The sequence below is a fragment of the Aethalodelphis obliquidens genome, unplaced genomic scaffold (genome assembly GCF_003676395.1).
Source record: "Aethalodelphis obliquidens isolate GAN/ISIS:26980383/991018 unplaced genomic scaffold, ASM367639v1 scaffold2, whole genome shotgun sequence".
Taxonomy (NCBI): Eukaryota; Metazoa; Chordata; class Mammalia; order Artiodactyla; family Delphinidae; genus Aethalodelphis; species Aethalodelphis obliquidens.
This window is the reverse complement of record NW_020837946.1, coordinates 29,944,209-29,961,662: the sequence shown is the minus strand read 5'-3', so window position 1 is coordinate 29,961,662 and position 17,454 is coordinate 29,944,209. Positions and strand designations below refer to the sequence as shown.

Genomic DNA, 17,454 nt, shown 5'->3' with positions numbered 1-17,454 from the left:
AAAAAAATGCGTTTAGTTTGTGTGCATGTATGAATCTGTGTGTGTGTGTCTGTATGTTTATGTTTGAGTGTGTCTGTGGTTTATACGCATGTGTATGTGTGTGTCTGTACATTTATGTTTGAGTGTGTTTGTGGTTTATATGCGTGTGTGTGTGTGTGAGGTGTTTGTATAAGGGGGCAGCTTGGCAAAGGCACGTTGAATAAAGGGATGCAGGTGATACAGCAAGGGGAGATTTACTGGCTCTTATTCAGCATCCATCCTCAGGTTCTTTCTAATTATTCCACTTCCTCCCTTGCACTCTTCTGAGCAGATTTTCTCTAAGAGTGCCTGAGGTCAGCCCTGTCCAGACTCCAAGGCCACCAGTTAGCAAGTGACACTTTGGGGAGAGCTTAAGCTACTCTCCATTTGACGCGGTTCCCCTCTGCCCCCTCTTCGCCCAGCCCTCACCCTCACCTGATGCCCCATGGGTTGACCCCGGCTACTGGCTGGGAATCCTCGTCCTGCCCGCGTTCCACTTGATTCATTACACCCTGCGGTTTGGGAAGGCTCTTCAGAGCAATCTTGTAGAGCGGGCAGAAGTCCAACCTTTAGCTGGCTGGCTGGGGACAGAAAGAAAATTAGGGCCATAAGGAACTGCTAGATCTAATGTTGTTTCTCCCTTAAGAAATCGAAAAAGAAAATAATTATTTTCCTGTTCCAAAGGAATCCCTGAAGTTTGGAAAAGTGGCCCTTGGATGTTGCCTCCAGAAAACAGAATCATAATGTTGTCTTCAGAGCCCTTCTGTCCATCCTCTGATGATTTAAAAATCATTTGCTGTATTTCCCATTGTCCTTCCCCTTACAAAACATGATACTGGGCTCTAAGCAGGAGAAGATAGAGAGCCCTTTCTGTTCAGGGTGGTCCTTTCTTCTTCAAAAAAAAATTGGAGCCCCGAGGAGAGCAGTTGGGAGAAAGGAAACAGCTGTGCTTGGTTAGGGGCAGGGCAAATGCTAACGGGTTCAGAGTCCCGGGACCTTCCAAGTCAAGCCTGAAAGTGCTGTGTCACCCGCACTTCGCCCCTCCACAAAGAGGACACCACTCCACTCTTTAAGAAAAGTGTGCCATGTGTTTTATCTCCTTGTTAGATAGGTAAACAAAAGTAATTACATAAGAAAGGAGGTGTCCTCATCCAGTGCAGAGGGAGAAGGGAGGGAAAACAGGCAACAGCCATGTTGAAATATCATACACAGACTACTTGATTAGAAGTGTCTGTGGAAACTACTTACATTCCTTAGATGTTTTCTGATTTAGTTCTTTTCTCATGTTTTGTTTTGTTTTGTTTCTTTTCCTTTTAAGTAAGCAATTAGTTCTGTTCTTTTGGCTAGTGGTAATAGTTGCTTAAGGCTGACAAAACACCCACTGGTTTTATTCCACTGTTTTTGTTTTTCAAGATAGTCTTTCAAGACATTCAGAATTTCTTTTTTTAGCTCTTTGCTTGTGGCTTAGAAGCCTGGAGTGTGTTCATACCAGCCCCTGGGGACCCTGTTCCGAATTCAGTGACCCCTGGTGGTTGCAGAGGAGCTAGTACCTTGTTCTCTGAGAAAGCACTTTGCCTTTGCTCTGTAACTACAATGACACAGAAAATGTCTCCCCTAGTGGAAGCAGCTGTATCTCCCACAGATATTCTTAAGTGCGTTGATCAGAAACAGAATTTTGAGGAAGATCGGATTCAGCTCTTTAAGGAACAAGGCAAAAATGCCTTGAGATGCTATGGTGAGCCCGTGTGTCTAGACCTGCCCTGTGTAATATGGTAGCTGCTAGCCACACGTGACTACTTTAATTTTAATTAAAATTAAATACAGATAAAACTTCAGTTCCTCCATCACATCAGCCACATTTCGAGAGCTCAGTACCCACTCTGTGTGGGACGGTGCAGATAGAGAACACGTCCATCATCACAGGATGCTGTCTTGGTCAGCACAGCTGGAGCACCTTTTGGCGTGAAGAGTAACTTCCAGGGTGCTTGCTGACTCTGTTGCTCCTTGTTTTGGTGTAAACCAAGAGAAAATAATTAGGGAGATGTGCCTTCTCCATGATCCCTTGGTGGGAGTGTTCAGTGCCTGGCATTTTTTGTCACTGTCATTGTACGTCAGTGAGTAACATAATAAGGTAACATACTATTAGACAGTATAGGAACTATTTCATTCAATCAAAAAGAGTAAATACGGGGCTTCCCTGGTGGCGCAGTGGTTGAGAGTCCACCTGCCGATGCAGGGGGCATGGGTTCGTGCCCCGGTCCGGGAAGATCCCACATGCCGCGGAGTGGCTGGGCCTGTGAGCCATGGCCGCTGAGCCTGCGCGTCCAGAGCCTGTGCTCCGCAACGGGAGAGGCCACAGCAGTGAGAGGCCTGTATACCTCAAAAAAAAAAAAAAGAGTAAATACTAAGTAATAGCAATAATAGTAATAATTGTTTTATTTTTATTGTTGTTCTTGTTGTTGTTGTTGTTGTTGTTATCTTCAGGAATGAGACAAGACTAGGGATAAAGGGTACTGTTCCAGGTCAGCTTCAGAATCCTCAAGTGTGTGGTCACCCTAAATGTGTGTTCTTTTATATATTTGTTGACCTAACGAAGTATGACTACAACATTACTTCATTTCAGTAACTTCAAATCATGGAAGTGACATAAAGAAAACAGGCAAAGGCTATTTGGAATAGTATGCCTTTATAAAAGGACAGAGCTTTGGCTATCTAGCATTTATATGCTTATTGGGTTGAGAGACCAGAACTTTTACTCTGGGTTCAAAAACAAGTGAGAGTAAGTCAAGAATACAAGGTTCTGGAATATTCAAATTTTACAAATGGCGGCTCTTCCATCAGACGTAAGTGGTAGTCCTGTTGACTTTTCGTAGGGCTGTTTTGATGCGGATTGGGCCACTGAATAAACCCCATGAGAGTGGAGGACCAGAACTGTGGTTCACTATGGGACATACACACAAAAGGATTAAGTGTGAGTGGGTATGGTCAGTAGACCAAAGAAATCAGTGAAAGTGACTCATGAGTCAACTTGCTTACAGTGGGCTTGATTTTGGGCGGTGAGTTAGCAGGGACTCTGTGAATTAAAAAGCAACTCTCTTAACTCAAAAGACCTTCCTCATAGGTGGGACCGATGGCAGCAAATACTCCAGACACGGGATTGGCATCAGCTTGAACTGCCTTCAGAAAGAGGGTTCTGTGGCGTGTCTGGGGCACAGCCACTACAAATAGGGAGACAGGAACTTCTCGGGCTTAGAGCAGGCTAGATAATTAAAGACCAGGAACAGCTGGGCTAAAAGAAAGCCATATTCAAGGAATAACTTCAACTGGAAAAGGAAAGCATAGAGGCCCTTCTTTAAGGAGCGTAGGAAGGAAGACATCTCTGACTTTGTAGAAAAGACAGCAGTAGAGAGGAGAAGCTCTTCCATTTATTCTGAACGTCATGATTGGTTGAGTGTGTAAGATGGATAATGAAGGGGCAGAGTGATAACAAGACTGAGTTGATTGCAAACCTTCATGAAAGCCGACATACCAAAAAAAGCAGCTCAAGATAGACTCCTGCAAAGCCCAGGCCTGAAACCTCAAATGTCCACAAGATGGTCAATCGCAAACCTTGAGAACATCCCGCCGAGTTCATCCAAAGTCAGTGTTTCCCTTAGCCGGTTGTTAATTTGAGGACCTTAGCAGAGATGGTCTGACCTTGGGAGGCCAGCTGAGGGGCTGACTCATGTCTTAAGCATGACCTATACAAAGAGACTCCATCTCCTGCAGCACTAAATATTCTTTCAGATGGTTGTTCTAGTAGGAGGGCAAGATGCTAGCCAGGAGATGCGTGTGTTGGACAGATGGTGTGTTTGGCTTTGCGATAGCCTGGAGGATCAGACTGGTGATTTATCTCAGGCTTTGGTAAGGTGTCGGCACCACTGATTCCATGGCTGTTGGGCCAGAAGTGGTCACGTGATCCGCTAAAGCCAGATGTGGTCATAAATCGCCAGGTGAAATGTCAGGAGACCCTTTCTAGAGACAGCAGCAGGTTAAGACGCTGAATGACCTTGTCCTCTGCACTTCCTCTCTGCCCTTTTGAACTGTTGTTCATTCCCATGTGATTGTTTTCCCTGCGTCATGGGCAACAACAGATGTTTTGAGTCAAGAACCTAGCAAAACGCCTCCCAAACATGTCAGGTCTGGGGGGGAGACGGATTGTATCTCTGGAACATTTTTTCTTCATTCTCTTTCTGCTGCTAAATGTATCTCCTCCGCATTGTTTCCCGTTGGAAGCTATCCATTGCCGACATCACTGCCATCAGCTACAGAAACAAGAAGACAGCCTCCGGCAGGTAGAGCTGACTCTTAGCTGGCCATGTTTGGGGACCTCTTAACAATCCAAAGGGCTTTTCCCCTAAAGTCTAAGTAAATCAATAAAGTAGCCCACCCATGCCAGGCCAACCCTTTGCTCTATCAAGTCACCAACAGCCACTGTCTGTTAAAACTTCCTCTGTGTTTGGCAGTGGTAAGCCATACATTAGAATGTTCTAGAAGAACAAACTCCACTGATAGCACACGTGCTTCGCTCACAGCACATATATGGGTGCCATAACTTCAAAGAACTGAAGCACTTAGCTTGGCGAAGGGTCAACGTGGAGACCTGCCACAACCAAAGCCCTGGATAGCGGCCCTTTAAAGAGGCAAGGGTTGTGTTTCCTGAGGAAGTGAAGACCAGGGTCTTAATTCTTCGCAAGTGAAAATGTTTCTAAGTCAGAGGACAGAAATTGGCTGCACTCCGTCGGGAATAGAAGGAGGACATGTGTCTAAATGACAGTAGGAAAACTTAAAAATGAAGTTAAGAAGTTTCTGACAGTTAGGGCTGTGACCCAGAAGACACATTGCCAGCATGGCCTATGGAAACTCCTCCTCTGGAGAATTTAAAGCCAAGGGTGGACAGCTGTTCTGCGGATGTTTTCAGCATGGTTCCTCTGGGCAGCAGGGCTGGCCCCATCTAAACGGTCTTTTGAGGTCCCACTCTCATTCCAGAATCATGTATTATTTTATTTCATCTACTGTAGATTGACCCAAAAGCATGTGGTAAACAGTGTCTGATGTACAACTTGAGGCTGGCTGGTTTCTGGAGTTAGGATGGATCTGGGAACCATCTTATTCCAGAGAATATCTTTACTGTCCTTGAGCCAAATCTTACTTCCTTTGAGTCTTGGATCGGTCTTCCCAGGTTATGGGTGCTCTTTGGACCCTTTTTCTTTCTAAAAGAAACAAAAAGGCCAGCACAGGAGGCAGTGGGTTTAGTGATGGCAGTGGAAGTGAAGAACAGAGCATTTATGGAACGTTGTTCGTGTGCAAAGCACCTTACAAGGCTCTTTCCATTTCCTCCTCCTCACGACCCTATGCAGTATTGCTGTTCTTATACCCATTTCACAGATGGGAAGACTGAGGCTTTAAAAGACTAGCGAACATTAGGATTCCAGCCCAGATGAGAGGCGAGTTTCTGGCGATTTTTCTCAGTCCAGTCAGGGCTCAGATCTTACTTCCATCACTCTCTAGCAGTGGTCTGGGACACATGACTTCAATTCTCTGAGCCTCTGTTTCCTTTTTGGTAAAAATGGAGAACGTAATACTTAATTCACAGGGAAGATTACGGAAGGCAACAAAGCCACCCGTGTGATATCTGGCACACAGAGGTGCTCAGGTCACAACAATTCTCTTGCCCCTACTCTTCCTCTCCCCGTCTCTGGGCTTTTCCTGGCCGAAGCCATTCCTTCATGATGTCCTGCTTCTAATCAGTCCCCTGTCAGTGACAGACAGGGACGTTTTGCAGCTCAGCGTCCCTCTGACTGATGTCTGCTGCTAATTCCTTAAATTTACATATCATCTTTCTTCCCTCGAGCTCATAGCACTTAACAGACAAGTGGGGAACAAATGATTTCACTAAGTGAAATTCAGAGGCCTGCTTGTCTTGAGATTCTGCAAACTAGTGGATTAGCTCAGATGTCAGCACTGAATTATGATCCTTCAGCTGCTCGTGCTTAGCATGCCACCAGCATTAACTCCCTGGTCTTCCAGTGGTCCTTTAAATCATGCACAGTGATTATCATCTTATTGTGAGAGAGAGAGAGAAGAGAGGAGAGGAAAGGGAGGGAGAGAGGAGGGGGCCAGCTCAGATCCCCGGGAGAGGCAGTCTGCGAAACCTTTGGCCTCATCGTGCCTGAAGTTTTAGCAACAGGATGGGTAAATAAAACAGACCGGATAAAACCCAGCCAGCCCAGCTCTTTACACCTCCACACACATTTTACTTACTAAATTCTAACCATTATGCTATGATTCCCCTGCTGCTTAGGAATGTAAATTCACACAAGTGACAGTATTTCTGCCAAAGCAATTTTCAGGCAGCCAGTGGGTCTTATTTGTGAAACTGTGAAGGAAGAAGGCTGAATGATAAGTCTCTGAAATCTGGTTTCCTTTATATACGAGTGGAAACAGTAAAGGCTTGGAAATGACTGGAGCGTGGGAGCATTTGGGGGGTTCGCGCTGGTACCTCAGTGGACTGGATGCTTCCACAGGTCACCCTGTTTTGGGATCTACCTATTGACTGTAGGTATATTCACTTTGCAAAAGCCATTGTACCTTTTTCTTTATACATACTCATACTGCAGTGTAAATGTTCCGTAATAAGAAGCAGAGCATCTCAAAAAAAAATCCCCTCACCTTTGAAAAAGGCTGTTGGCTCAGTAGACTGGGAGGGAACTGTGAGAGAAGATTATATGAACCTGAGGGCTTACCGGAGGCCAGGTGGTTCCCCCTCTGTTCTTGTTTCCAATGGGCAGCCTCACTGCATTCTTTATCCATGTGTTTGTCATTCATTCATTCATGGGAACAAAATTTTCCTGAGTGGTGGCACATATTTGTCACTGTCTAGGGACAGGGAGAAGAAGCATTATTAACCCTTCTATGTGTAAGGCCAGGACCTTACATCTAACCAGGGCGATAGGAAAGACACACACCAAACAGTTAAATTACAGTACAAGGCAGTGGGTGTTTACCCGCTGAAACACATGAAAAATGGTCTCCAGTCTTTTTTAAAGCAAGGTAAAATCAGTGGTGTGGTCAGTAGATGCTCGAGTTGTTGAGAGAAGAGAGGAATTAATGTTGAAATGTGCCAGAATGGTTAGGAGAAGAACTGGCGAAAGGGGTGGGATGGGGGTCGGGGAGCAGAGAATTACAGGTAAATGGAGAAAAGGCAACAGCACTCAGCAGAGAAGCCAGTTTGCCTTGAATAGCATGTGATTGATTACACGGACTTGGGACAAGGTACTGGGGTCACAGCTGAAGTGAAGGGCCTACTGCATGAATGTGGGGAAACCTGGAGTCAAGTCCAGCTGTACTACTCACTAGCTTCTCTCCCTTGGAAAGTCACTTGAGCCTGTCTGAGCCTCAGTTTCTACATCTTGTGCAAAATAAGATTAGTAAGACCTAGCTCGCAAGCATATAGCAGTGATTAAATTATGAATGCATATCAGCATGCTTGGTAACCTGTAAAGCATTATGCAAATATGACTTAGAATTATTACCCTTAATAGTGGCAGTAATGAGATCTGATAGGAGAAGCGTAGGTTCAGGAGTCCTTTGCGTGTCTGCTTGTGGCACCAGTGTCTCCTCCCTCAGCAGATCGCCATCATTAAAATGCTCTGCTCCAGACAGCTGCCTACTCATCTGTGCTGACTTTGGCCTTGAAGAGGTCCCGTGTTGTGGGATATTAGACCAATGTGGTTCTGGATGGTTAAGGAGTCCCAAACTGGAATCCCGACTCTGCATCCTAAGCTGGTCTAATTTGACTTCAGGGGAGGGTAGCTTCTAGAGCAATAACCCTGGAGAATCTAACCAGAAGGGACTTAGGGGAGACAGGGAGGAGGGAGAGACGTGGCCAGGAGGAGGAGAGTTGAAAGAGCTGTTTCTGGGCCACTGATGGCTGTCACAGGCTCCGCTCTCACTAGAAAGATGATGTCAGCAGGAAGAGCAACAGCAAACCGGTGGTCCAGGAGCACCCTGTTGATTCAGGGCTCTGGAGTGCCCGCCTGTCCTCCCCTGATAAGCCCGGGAGGTTCACAGTCCCTGCTGAGTAAGAGAGCTCTGTGCCCACGTCTCAGATTAACCTGATCCTGAGGTGTCTGATGTGCTGGGTATGTGGTGCAAAAGTGCCCCCGCCATCTTGCAGAAGTGTTCAGCATAAGATGTTTCAGGGCCCAAAGAAGGCCGTGAGACTTTCTTCTCAGATGCCATCCTGTTCTCCATGCAAGTGGCCGGAATGCTCCTTCACGAGCTGGATTTGCTGGTGCGAGTCCCCAGACCTGTGTCTGCAAGGCATGGGGTCTGCCAGCAGGAACGGGAACTCGGCCTCCCACACAGTGCCTGATGTATCTAAAAGCTAATCGGCCAAAAGACACGCCCTTCAAACATTTGGATGGGTGAAACCTTCATTTCCCAATATGTGTATGTTCTCTGCTAAACACTTAGCCTTTGTTAGTGATGATGACAGCACTTGTTTTCATTGGGGCTGCGTTTGCCTGGCTCTCTAAGGAAGGCCAAGTTCAGGCCTCCCCAGGCTGGTCAGGGAAGGGATCGGGGTCTCAGGCCCCCTGAATCACCCCTGTGCTGCCACCATTCCCTGTTCTGCTTGAACAGGGATGTGAGTCTTCCGAGTTGCAGTTACTAGAGCCCAGGCACCATCCAGTAGCACCGTGGGGGACAGAAGCTTTTAAATGTCTTCCATTTGGACAGTGGCCAGCCAAGATGATAAAGGCTCGAATCATAAACCATCTGGCCAGAAACATCCTCTAGTCTAGCAGCCATGTCACCACTTTATTATCCAGTTCATTAGAGTGCACTGGCCCTTTGGGTAAGCCGATGATGCGTAAAACGTAGGTCTGGCCTCTCGGAATCTAGGGGGGGAAAGACAAGTACAGATACAACCAGCCAAGACCTACGGCCAGCGGCGCCGGGCGCCGTATGTAAAAGGCACAAAAGAAGTGATGCAGGGAAATAGGCAGGAGGGACCTTCTTGACGGAAAGACCCAAGAAAGGGCTTCAAGAGGATGCAGCATTTGAGTCCGGGTTCCAGAGCCCTAAGAAAGGGACACAGGGCCTGGAGAACTAGTTCATAAATAAAAGACACCCAAACTCTGCCCCAGCTTCCCCCCGGAGGGACCACAACTGCCAACTGGTGTCTTTCCCAATTATTTACCAGGAACCCCTGTTTGGGTTTGTTTCCCCCCAGATGACAGGAGTTTCTTGCGGCTGCAGAGTGATGGCGGGAGAGAGGGCCAGTACGCGCGGCTCATCAGCCCACCCGTCCACCTGCCGCGGAGCCCCGTGTGCATGGAGTTCCAGTACCAAGCCACGGGAGGCCGCGGGGTGGCGCTGCAGGTAGTGCGCGAAGCCAGCCAGGAGAGCAAGCTCCTCTGGGTCATCCGCGAGGACCAGGGCGGCGAGTGGAAACACGGGCGGATCATCTTGCCCAGCTATGACATGGAGTACCAGGTGGGGTGGCGACGGGAGACCGTTGCGGAGATCCGAGGGAATCGTTGTGATCTGTGTTTCAATATTTCAAAGGGCCGTGCCCATTCATCTTTAGGGAACGCGGTTAAGCGCCGCTGTTTTCATTGTGTTTCTCACGTTGCCATGGCAACTAAATGACACTCTTATTTGTTATTCAGAATGTGCCTATCTCTACACCCAGACTTGGTTCTTTGTTCCTCCTATCGCCTTTTATATTGCTGAAACCTTCTCCCACAAATGTTTCTTCTCTCCATTTTATTTTAGATTGCTATCAGGTAGGCTGACAAAGGGACGCAGAAGCCAGGGAAATAAACACAAACAAACCCTCCACACACAAGGGAAAGATGCCTGTGGAGCCCCTCAGACTCCGAGGAGGAGAGGGAAACAGCCTCCCACCCCTGTCCCAGCAAGTGTGAACACGGGAAGGGGAGGGTCTCTGTTGGTGCTTAGTGGCCAGCAGACCAGAGAGACTACTAAGTGAGTGGTATCTCTCCCAGCAGCTCCCGGAGTTGAGTTCTATTATCTCTGCCCCACAGAGCAAGCGCCGAGGCACAGATGGGTATGCACAGCTGGGGCTGAAACTTGGGTAGGAGTAGGCATACTGTGGAAGAGGTGACTGAGAACCAGCCATAGCGTTAACCTGCTCCTCCCTAGACGAGAAACAGCAACAGATGGCTGGTGAGGCAGCCAACTGCTCGCTCAGCTTGCCAGAGGACATGTGCTCGTTTGCAGAGAGAACCTGGGGAGGGCGAGAATGAGGGCGGGCGGCATGGAGACCACAGAGCAGAGGGGCTCCTGTGTGCTGCCTGCAGTCACTCTCGAGCTTGTTAGGCAGCCTGAGTCCCTTCCCCCCCGCCCCCCCGCACCTGCCTTCCCACTTATAAACCTCAGTGCATGGTGTTGCGAGTACCTGTTGGCATTTTTGTCTCGCCCACTAAACGGTGAGATTTCCTGGTCAGAGGGTCTTCTCTTATTAGGCTTTGTAACTGTCATGGTGCCTGGCACGTAGTAGGTGCTCAGTAAACTAGTGGTGAAGGAAAATCACTTCCCTACTCTTGTAATAATGGAGCCATATGACAGTGTTACCCCCAAGGCGACACAAACCTGTATACTACATTTCTCACCTTACCCCCACCTGCTCGTGTCCTCTGAGTTTCCAAATACCTGGATCGGGCATTTGAAAGATTTATGAGAAAAAATATCAAAAATGGCTAGGGAAATTTCAATTCTCCATTAAACGTGCTCTGATTGTGGTCCTTTTAGTCAGTACATTCTGGTTACTGGACAACAATATCCATCACTTTGTTATATATGTATTCTTTAATCACCTCAAATATGCATTTGATTTGAACCAACTCTTTTTAAATTAAGATTTCAAGCACCATAGCCATGTGGTCAACAGATGTGTACCAGGTGCAGTAACGCACACGCACACGCACACACACACATACATTTTAAGCTGCAGTTAACAGAAAATTGGAAATCTTTGCACTGTTTGGACGAGGAAGCTCAGTTAACCATGGCTCTTTTTCTTCCGGCTTCTAGATCGTGTTCGAGGGAGTTATAGGAAAAGGACGTTCGGGAGAAATTGCCATTGATGACATTCGGATAAGCACCGATGTCCCGCTGGAGAACTGTATGGGTACGTGAATATCTGTCTCTTTGTGACTCTTCCAAGGGCTGGGATGTACAAGAAGAGACAGCACATCGTTTTCAAACACAGCTTTTACCCAGTGGGTGGGGCAGCTCCAGTCTGTGCGGGAGGCGAGGTGTGAGTGCAGTTATAGCTTGGACTGCATTCAGGACGGGAGAGGGGTGAGATGAGGTGAAGTCTTATATCCCCGTTCCCATTCAGAAATAGACACGCACTAAGTATATGAAGATTCAGGGTGCCAAGACCCCATCATCAGACTCCAGCTTTTAGCAAAGAAAATGCTAGAGGGCGAGAGCAACTGTCAGTCAGAATTACATGATGGAAAGGTTTGATGGATTTAATGGAAGCCTTCACTGGTGAGCAAAAATAGTACATATGTTATATCAGAGTGATAACACAATTAGCCAAGTAGCTCTTTTACATGAATGAATTTCAGGGCAAGATATAGCATGTGGAGTAAGAGTTTAGATTTTGCTTTGAGGCTAATATCTCTAATGCGTAAGATGCCAAAGTTGTAAGATTAAACATTGCATGCCAGGTGACCAGCATAGGAAGGACACTGTCACCTTGGACAGAAGTGCTGAGCACACCTAGTAAAATGTGTGCATCTCAGAGCCATGGACATTCCCCAAAGCAAGAGGAAATCCTGACAAGGAACGAGACCTACTTTCAGTCTGCAGAGTAAATATAATAACTCACCAAGTGCTTTTCTTGGCACGTGGGTCCCAGGTGTGTGTGTGCCTGATGATGTCAGAGCACCTGGGACCACCCTAGTCTCTTCAGGCAATTCTCGGGGCCCCAGGCATCTAAAAGTAATCCAGGCTCTGGGAAAGTAATCTGTGGTAAGTGACTGATTACAATGCTTCAGGGACCCATTACTCTATAAAGGACTTTTTGTTCCAAAGCAACTTTGAGAATCTTTTCCCCACCTACCCGGCCCCCATGATGATGATGTGTTAGACATGGACTAGAGCATGTGGAGGACATGGGATACTTTCCGTGGGATAGTATAAAGACCTTGATGAAATTCATCTTCATCATACCCTTTGTTCACCCTATTTCTTTCCCTTATCTAACTCAAACTTTTTTCTGTTTTTTTTCCAGAACCCATCTCAGCTTTTGCAGGTGAGAATTTTAAAGGTAAAAAAAGTTCTTTTTAAATTTCTGCATGCCTTTTCCTTCCCCCCATGTGATACGAATTTGGTGGAGGCAATAAGCCTCCAAATTTGACAAAGCTCACAAGAGAAAATAGATGCCACACCTTCTCACCGCTAGGTGGCGCCAACAACACCTGTAGATGCAGGGAAAGGGGGATTGAGATCCTCACTGTCTCTTCTTTAATTAAAGTTTAGAAACCTGTAATAGAGACAAATAGGTTACAGATAAACCTTTCAGCCTTGCACTGTCCAACAGAGAGCAATGAGGCTGAACATGCATGAGTGGTGAGAAACGAGAGGCTGTGGGGAGACTGAACAACAAAAAAAGTCAGTAGTAAATTAAAAGTGAAATGAGGTGGCAATGATTTATTTTCGCCTGAAGATGGTTTCTTTCCAGTCACAGGGTACCAAGGCAGCGGTCTCAATTAACCCTCAGTGAGGTACACTGGTGGGCAGTTTTGTGAGGGAAGAAAGTTAGGGGAAACACACAAGGAATCCAAAGGGGGGAAAGTTGCAAAACTCAGGAGCTGGTGTCTGATTAAGGGAAGAAGGACTCTCATTCGGTGACTGGAGTTAGAGCACTTGAAATACAAGACGGAAGAACAGAAAAGGGCATTTTATCCCTAATAAGGTAAATAGAGAGCAGGGCAAAGAAAGAGGAATGTGGGATGCTTGCCTTATCCAGGGAGGGAAGAAAGACCTCCAAACTTGGGAATGCTAATGTCTGTGCTGTTTACTGCAGTGGATTTCACACTTCACCCTCTTTGCAGTCCTCCTGGTTGACACTGCTAACGTTTCCACCCGGGTTCCAATGCTAAGCATTTAGAAGCCACTCTATAAATGCTTCCCTTGAGTTGGCTGCGGGGGAAAGCGCACTCAGAGACACTCACCCTCACCTAAGGACGGAACCCGTTTTATGCAAATCATTGTGAGGGTTTCGGTGCCCTGTTTGTATTGGCTGGCCTTAACCCCACAGGTGACAGCATTTCACAGGTAAGGGAGGTCATTTTCGTGTCTGAAGTCTAGACTCATTATCTTCACTCTCAGTAACCTGTCCAGCTCCTGGCTGGAGAGAGATGACTTCCTGGGTTGCCACCTAGATGTGCTCTGTGACTCCAGATCATCTCACCCAGTTTGCCACTCCTCAGCCACAGCCCTGAGACAGCAGCTGAGGAAGAGGGCAGCAGCACGGGGAACGGCAGACCTACCTATGTAGAATATCTTTTCTTTCCTTTTCACCTTCCCTTGCCTCCTAAACCCCATCCTCACTCCCCCCGTTACACATTTTAAAGTATTAAGAGTATTCATGTGCATTTGTTGGTGCTCCTTGGGTGTGAGATTTATGTTAATGTGAATCTAAAAGTATTGGAAGGAAAGCTGAGATCAAAACTGAACGGCTTGGAGTACAGTTGAATTCAAGTTCTAACTTTCGGGACCCAAGGTAACATGGACGCTCGGGCAGTGAAACTTGCTTATGTTGTTTCACATGACTTTGACTGACTGTTGAGACTCAAAGCTCCCAGGAAAGGCTGGTTACAGACTTACAGCCCGTGCTGCAGACACTGTGCTGTGTGAGCACACATGTCTGGGTCCGTGAATGACACGTACGGTGGCTAAGCACTTTGCTTCTGTAAAAGAATAAACAAACCAGGGCACATGTGCTGTCCCAGAGGCTGTGTTTACCATGTGCGTCACAGGCCAGTCATGTTCTCTTGTAAAAAAATATATATATATAAATAAAACAGCCTCAGAGCCGCAGTGCTCATTTAGCCAAAATAAACACAGGGCTTAGGGACTCGAAGGTAAGAATTTCCAGTGCACTCCCGATGGGCTGCTTTGGGGGTTAAGCAAAGGCAGCCCACGAATGGCATGGATTGGCCCACGGCTGTTGTCTTGAGAAATAACGAACATCTTTGGAAGGAGGAAACCAAGCTGTGGGGAGCAGAGACTCGGCTAAGGAGTCAAGAGCAGGATAGGAGTTGATGATGGACAGTTTCAATTACATCGGCAAGTTTTATGTGGAACTCTGACTTGGTAGCCAGATGAACCCAGGGCCAGGGAGGATTCTATTGGGTTGAGGCACCTCTGACCTCAGCAGGCACCTCTGGATTTTGACTTGAGCGAAGCCTTCCATTTGGGCGAGGAAAGCGGACCATTCGCTCTATCTAACCTACTCACCTCTCCTGGTCAGGGCGGCAGCAGCCCTCTCTTGCGGGGAGTGTGGATTCCTTGGGGCTTAAACCAGGCTTTCACTCAAAAAGAGAAACAGAGAAATCAGGTTTGGGCAAGCAGGATATGGAAAGTTGATGGTGAAACAATATTATCAACAGGCGTATATATTGTTAGTATGTTTTTTTGAATTGGAGTTGTTTTTCTTTTCCATTATATATTAACCACGAGACAGAAGCAATCTTATTCTTTAGGAGAGATCTATGTGTACCAGGTAAATCTTTAAGGAAATGCAACAAAAGTGGCCTCTGGACCGGGGCTTATTAGATAGTCTTAATCTTTTATATTTTGAAGTGTCTTTCATTTTCTGCCTCTTACTCATTTCTTGCCATAGAACATTTTATTTTAATTCAAATCGCCTTGTGTCTTCTGCTTGGGGTGTATACTTTGATTGCTTACTGAGGTATGAGTCAGTAGTGAGGAGAAACAAGCCACGGAGAAAAAGAGAGCCATGTAGAGAAGGGGCGAGGAGGAGAGAGTGAATAAGCTGTGTTGTCATGCGATGTCTAAAGAGCCGTTTTTGTTGCTGTTGTTCTAAACAATGTAGCCTGGGTGTGCTTTTCTTTTTTCTTTCTTTCTTTTCTCTTTTAAATCACTGACTATAGACAAAGTGCCGTCATGTATCTTGTTCTAGAATTTGAGCTTTTACAACTGAAAAACTGCGTGTAAGGGTCGGGGGATGGGGGAAAACCAAAAAGGGGTGTAATTAAGGTGATGGATTATTTTTTCTTAACCAACGCTTTCTTCTTTCAATAAAAGTAAAAAGAGTAATGAGGAAGCCAGTAAAAATATATAAAGCCCATAATCAGAGTTCTGTCGTTGTTAACTAGCCAGTTATTTTTAGCAGGTCGCAGTGGAAGCAAGAGTTCTTATTCATGTTAGAGGCTGTGGGCTTTGAACAAAGCAGGAGCAGAGAGACAGAGTCTGGTACCCTACCCGTCAGAGACCCAAGGAAATCCCAGTCCCCGGGTGGGGGCGGCGGCAGCAGTGAGAGTGAAGGATTCAGAAGTGCTGCGTCTACCACTGATAGATGCTAAAAGGAACATCAGTAGCTCCTGTTCAAGCCTGTGAACATGGGTTTTATGCCTCAGACCAGCTCTGAGGGCTGTCGGGCCCATCTCTTGGGTCTCACCTCGTGCAGTCCTCGGCAGTTTTCAACCAGGTAAAACCAGGAGAAAGTGGACAGCACAGGCTATCTCCTGGGCATAGAGGGGGCCCATTTTGAGCTAATGACAGAGCTGGCTTGGGTTTGACCCTATGCATCAGGTTTTCAGTTCTGTTTACTTGGTACCAACCGGCCCATCTCCGCCATTTCTCACCCCCATCTCTCTGTCCCCACCCTCATCCCCGGGCAATCTACCAGTCGGCTGCCTCCCGAGGCTTCGTCCCCCAGTGTGATGAGCCACATCCCAGGGTACAGGACGTGGGGTTGGCCTCAAATTCCCTCTTTCTGTGGCGTCCCTCCCTCCCACGGCTCTCTCCACTAGAAGCAGTTGCGAAACACATTGAGGGTTAATGGCGTTCCTGCAGTAATCCTCTGATGAAAGGCAGAGTATTCCTAAACCCTGCCAGGGCTCCAGATAGGCAGCTGTGGGGTGTGACTCCTTCTCCTTGGCCCCCTCCCCCTGATGCGCCCAGCTGCCAGATCAGGGCTGGGTATGGCTGAGCCGGGAAGCCTGGAGATGAGAAGTGTGGGACCCGCTCACTGCCTAGCTGTGGCTGCCCGCCTGAGGGGACGCCGAGGCATCCTTTGTGAGGTTCAAGGCACAGAGACCTGACGCGCTCCCTCCCCCCGCACGTTTACCATTCATCTAAACAGCCGCAACGTCAGTTTCTCTAAGGGGAGAAGGAATTTCTTTTCGCTGGCTTTTCCTCTCTCCAGGAGCCGGAAGGACAAGCCTTAGTTTAAAAGAAGTAGCCTAGGCATAGCACAGGGAGATCAGCTCGGTGCTTTGTGACCACCTAGAGGGTGGGATAGGGAGGGTGGGAGGGTGCCGCAAGAGGGAGGGGATATGGGGGTGTATGTATACGTACAGCTGATTCACTTCCTTATACAGCAGAAACTAACACACCATTGTAAAGCGATTCTACTCCAATAAAGATGTTAAAAATAAATAAATAAAAGAAGTAGCCTAAGTGCCACCAAAGAGGGGACAAGCGTCTGAGACTTCAGCCAGCCACAGATCTGAGTTCAGGGGGTTAGACAGATGTGGGAGACCACCAGGTCTCCCGCTAACCTAGTGGAAACCTTCCGGCGATCCCCACACACACCGAGTGCAAGGCAACCCAGAAGGGTCATTTCACAGGGAAATTTTGCACTCTGCATTCTTCTTCCCAACAGATCAGTGGGCGTGACCACATTCTTCGACTCTCTTCTGTAAACTTTTCTAGAGAAGCCAGCCTTCTCTTTTGTTTGTTTAATCTCACAAATTACATAAGTCTTTCATCTGAAATGCCCCTTCACCAGCTCTTCGTTTTCAACCTATGCATAAAAGACTGCAGACAGGCCAGGCCTGAAACAGTCCTGATTTGCAACGAGCCTTTTTGTTTGTTCCCCTCTGAGAGAGATGATTTACCTTTGGTGTCTTTCGAAACATTTCTTTTGGAAACTTGGTTGACTCCTCCAGGTCCGGAGGACATGTCATAAACTTAGCTGTAGGAGATGCTGTCTCTTTCCGGTGATTCAGTGAGAACTCGACTGAGACAGTCCTCAGACAGCTTCCAACAGACGTAAGAGGCAGAAAGGGGGAGGGCTGCTTCGTGTTCCACGAAGGGGGTCTGCACACTTTTTCTGTAAAAGGACAGATCGTAAATATGTTGGGCTTTATGACACTCTGT

At 47.1% G+C, this 17,454-nt stretch overlaps 1 protein-coding gene across 5 annotated transcripts in view; it reads left to right on the top strand.

The window, feature by feature from the left end:
• The window catches only part of NRP2 (neuropilin 2), a 113,462-nt gene that overhangs the window by 70,700 nt on the left and 25,308 nt on the right, over positions 1–17,454 (top strand). For 3 of the 5 annotated variants that reach the window (XM_027123376.1, XM_027123387.1, XM_027123396.1), the window contains exons 13-15: positions 9,296–9,558; positions 11,122–11,218; positions 12,335–12,355. In XM_027123376.1, coding sequence (XP_026979177.1) covers positions 9,296–9,558; positions 11,122–11,218; positions 12,335–12,355 — 381 coding nt within the window. Of the gene's footprint in view, positions 1–9,295; positions 9,559–11,121; positions 11,219–12,334; positions 12,371–17,454 lie in introns of all 5 variants that reach the window. The other 2 variants (XM_027123368.1, XM_027123382.1) reach the window with 1 other exon arrangement.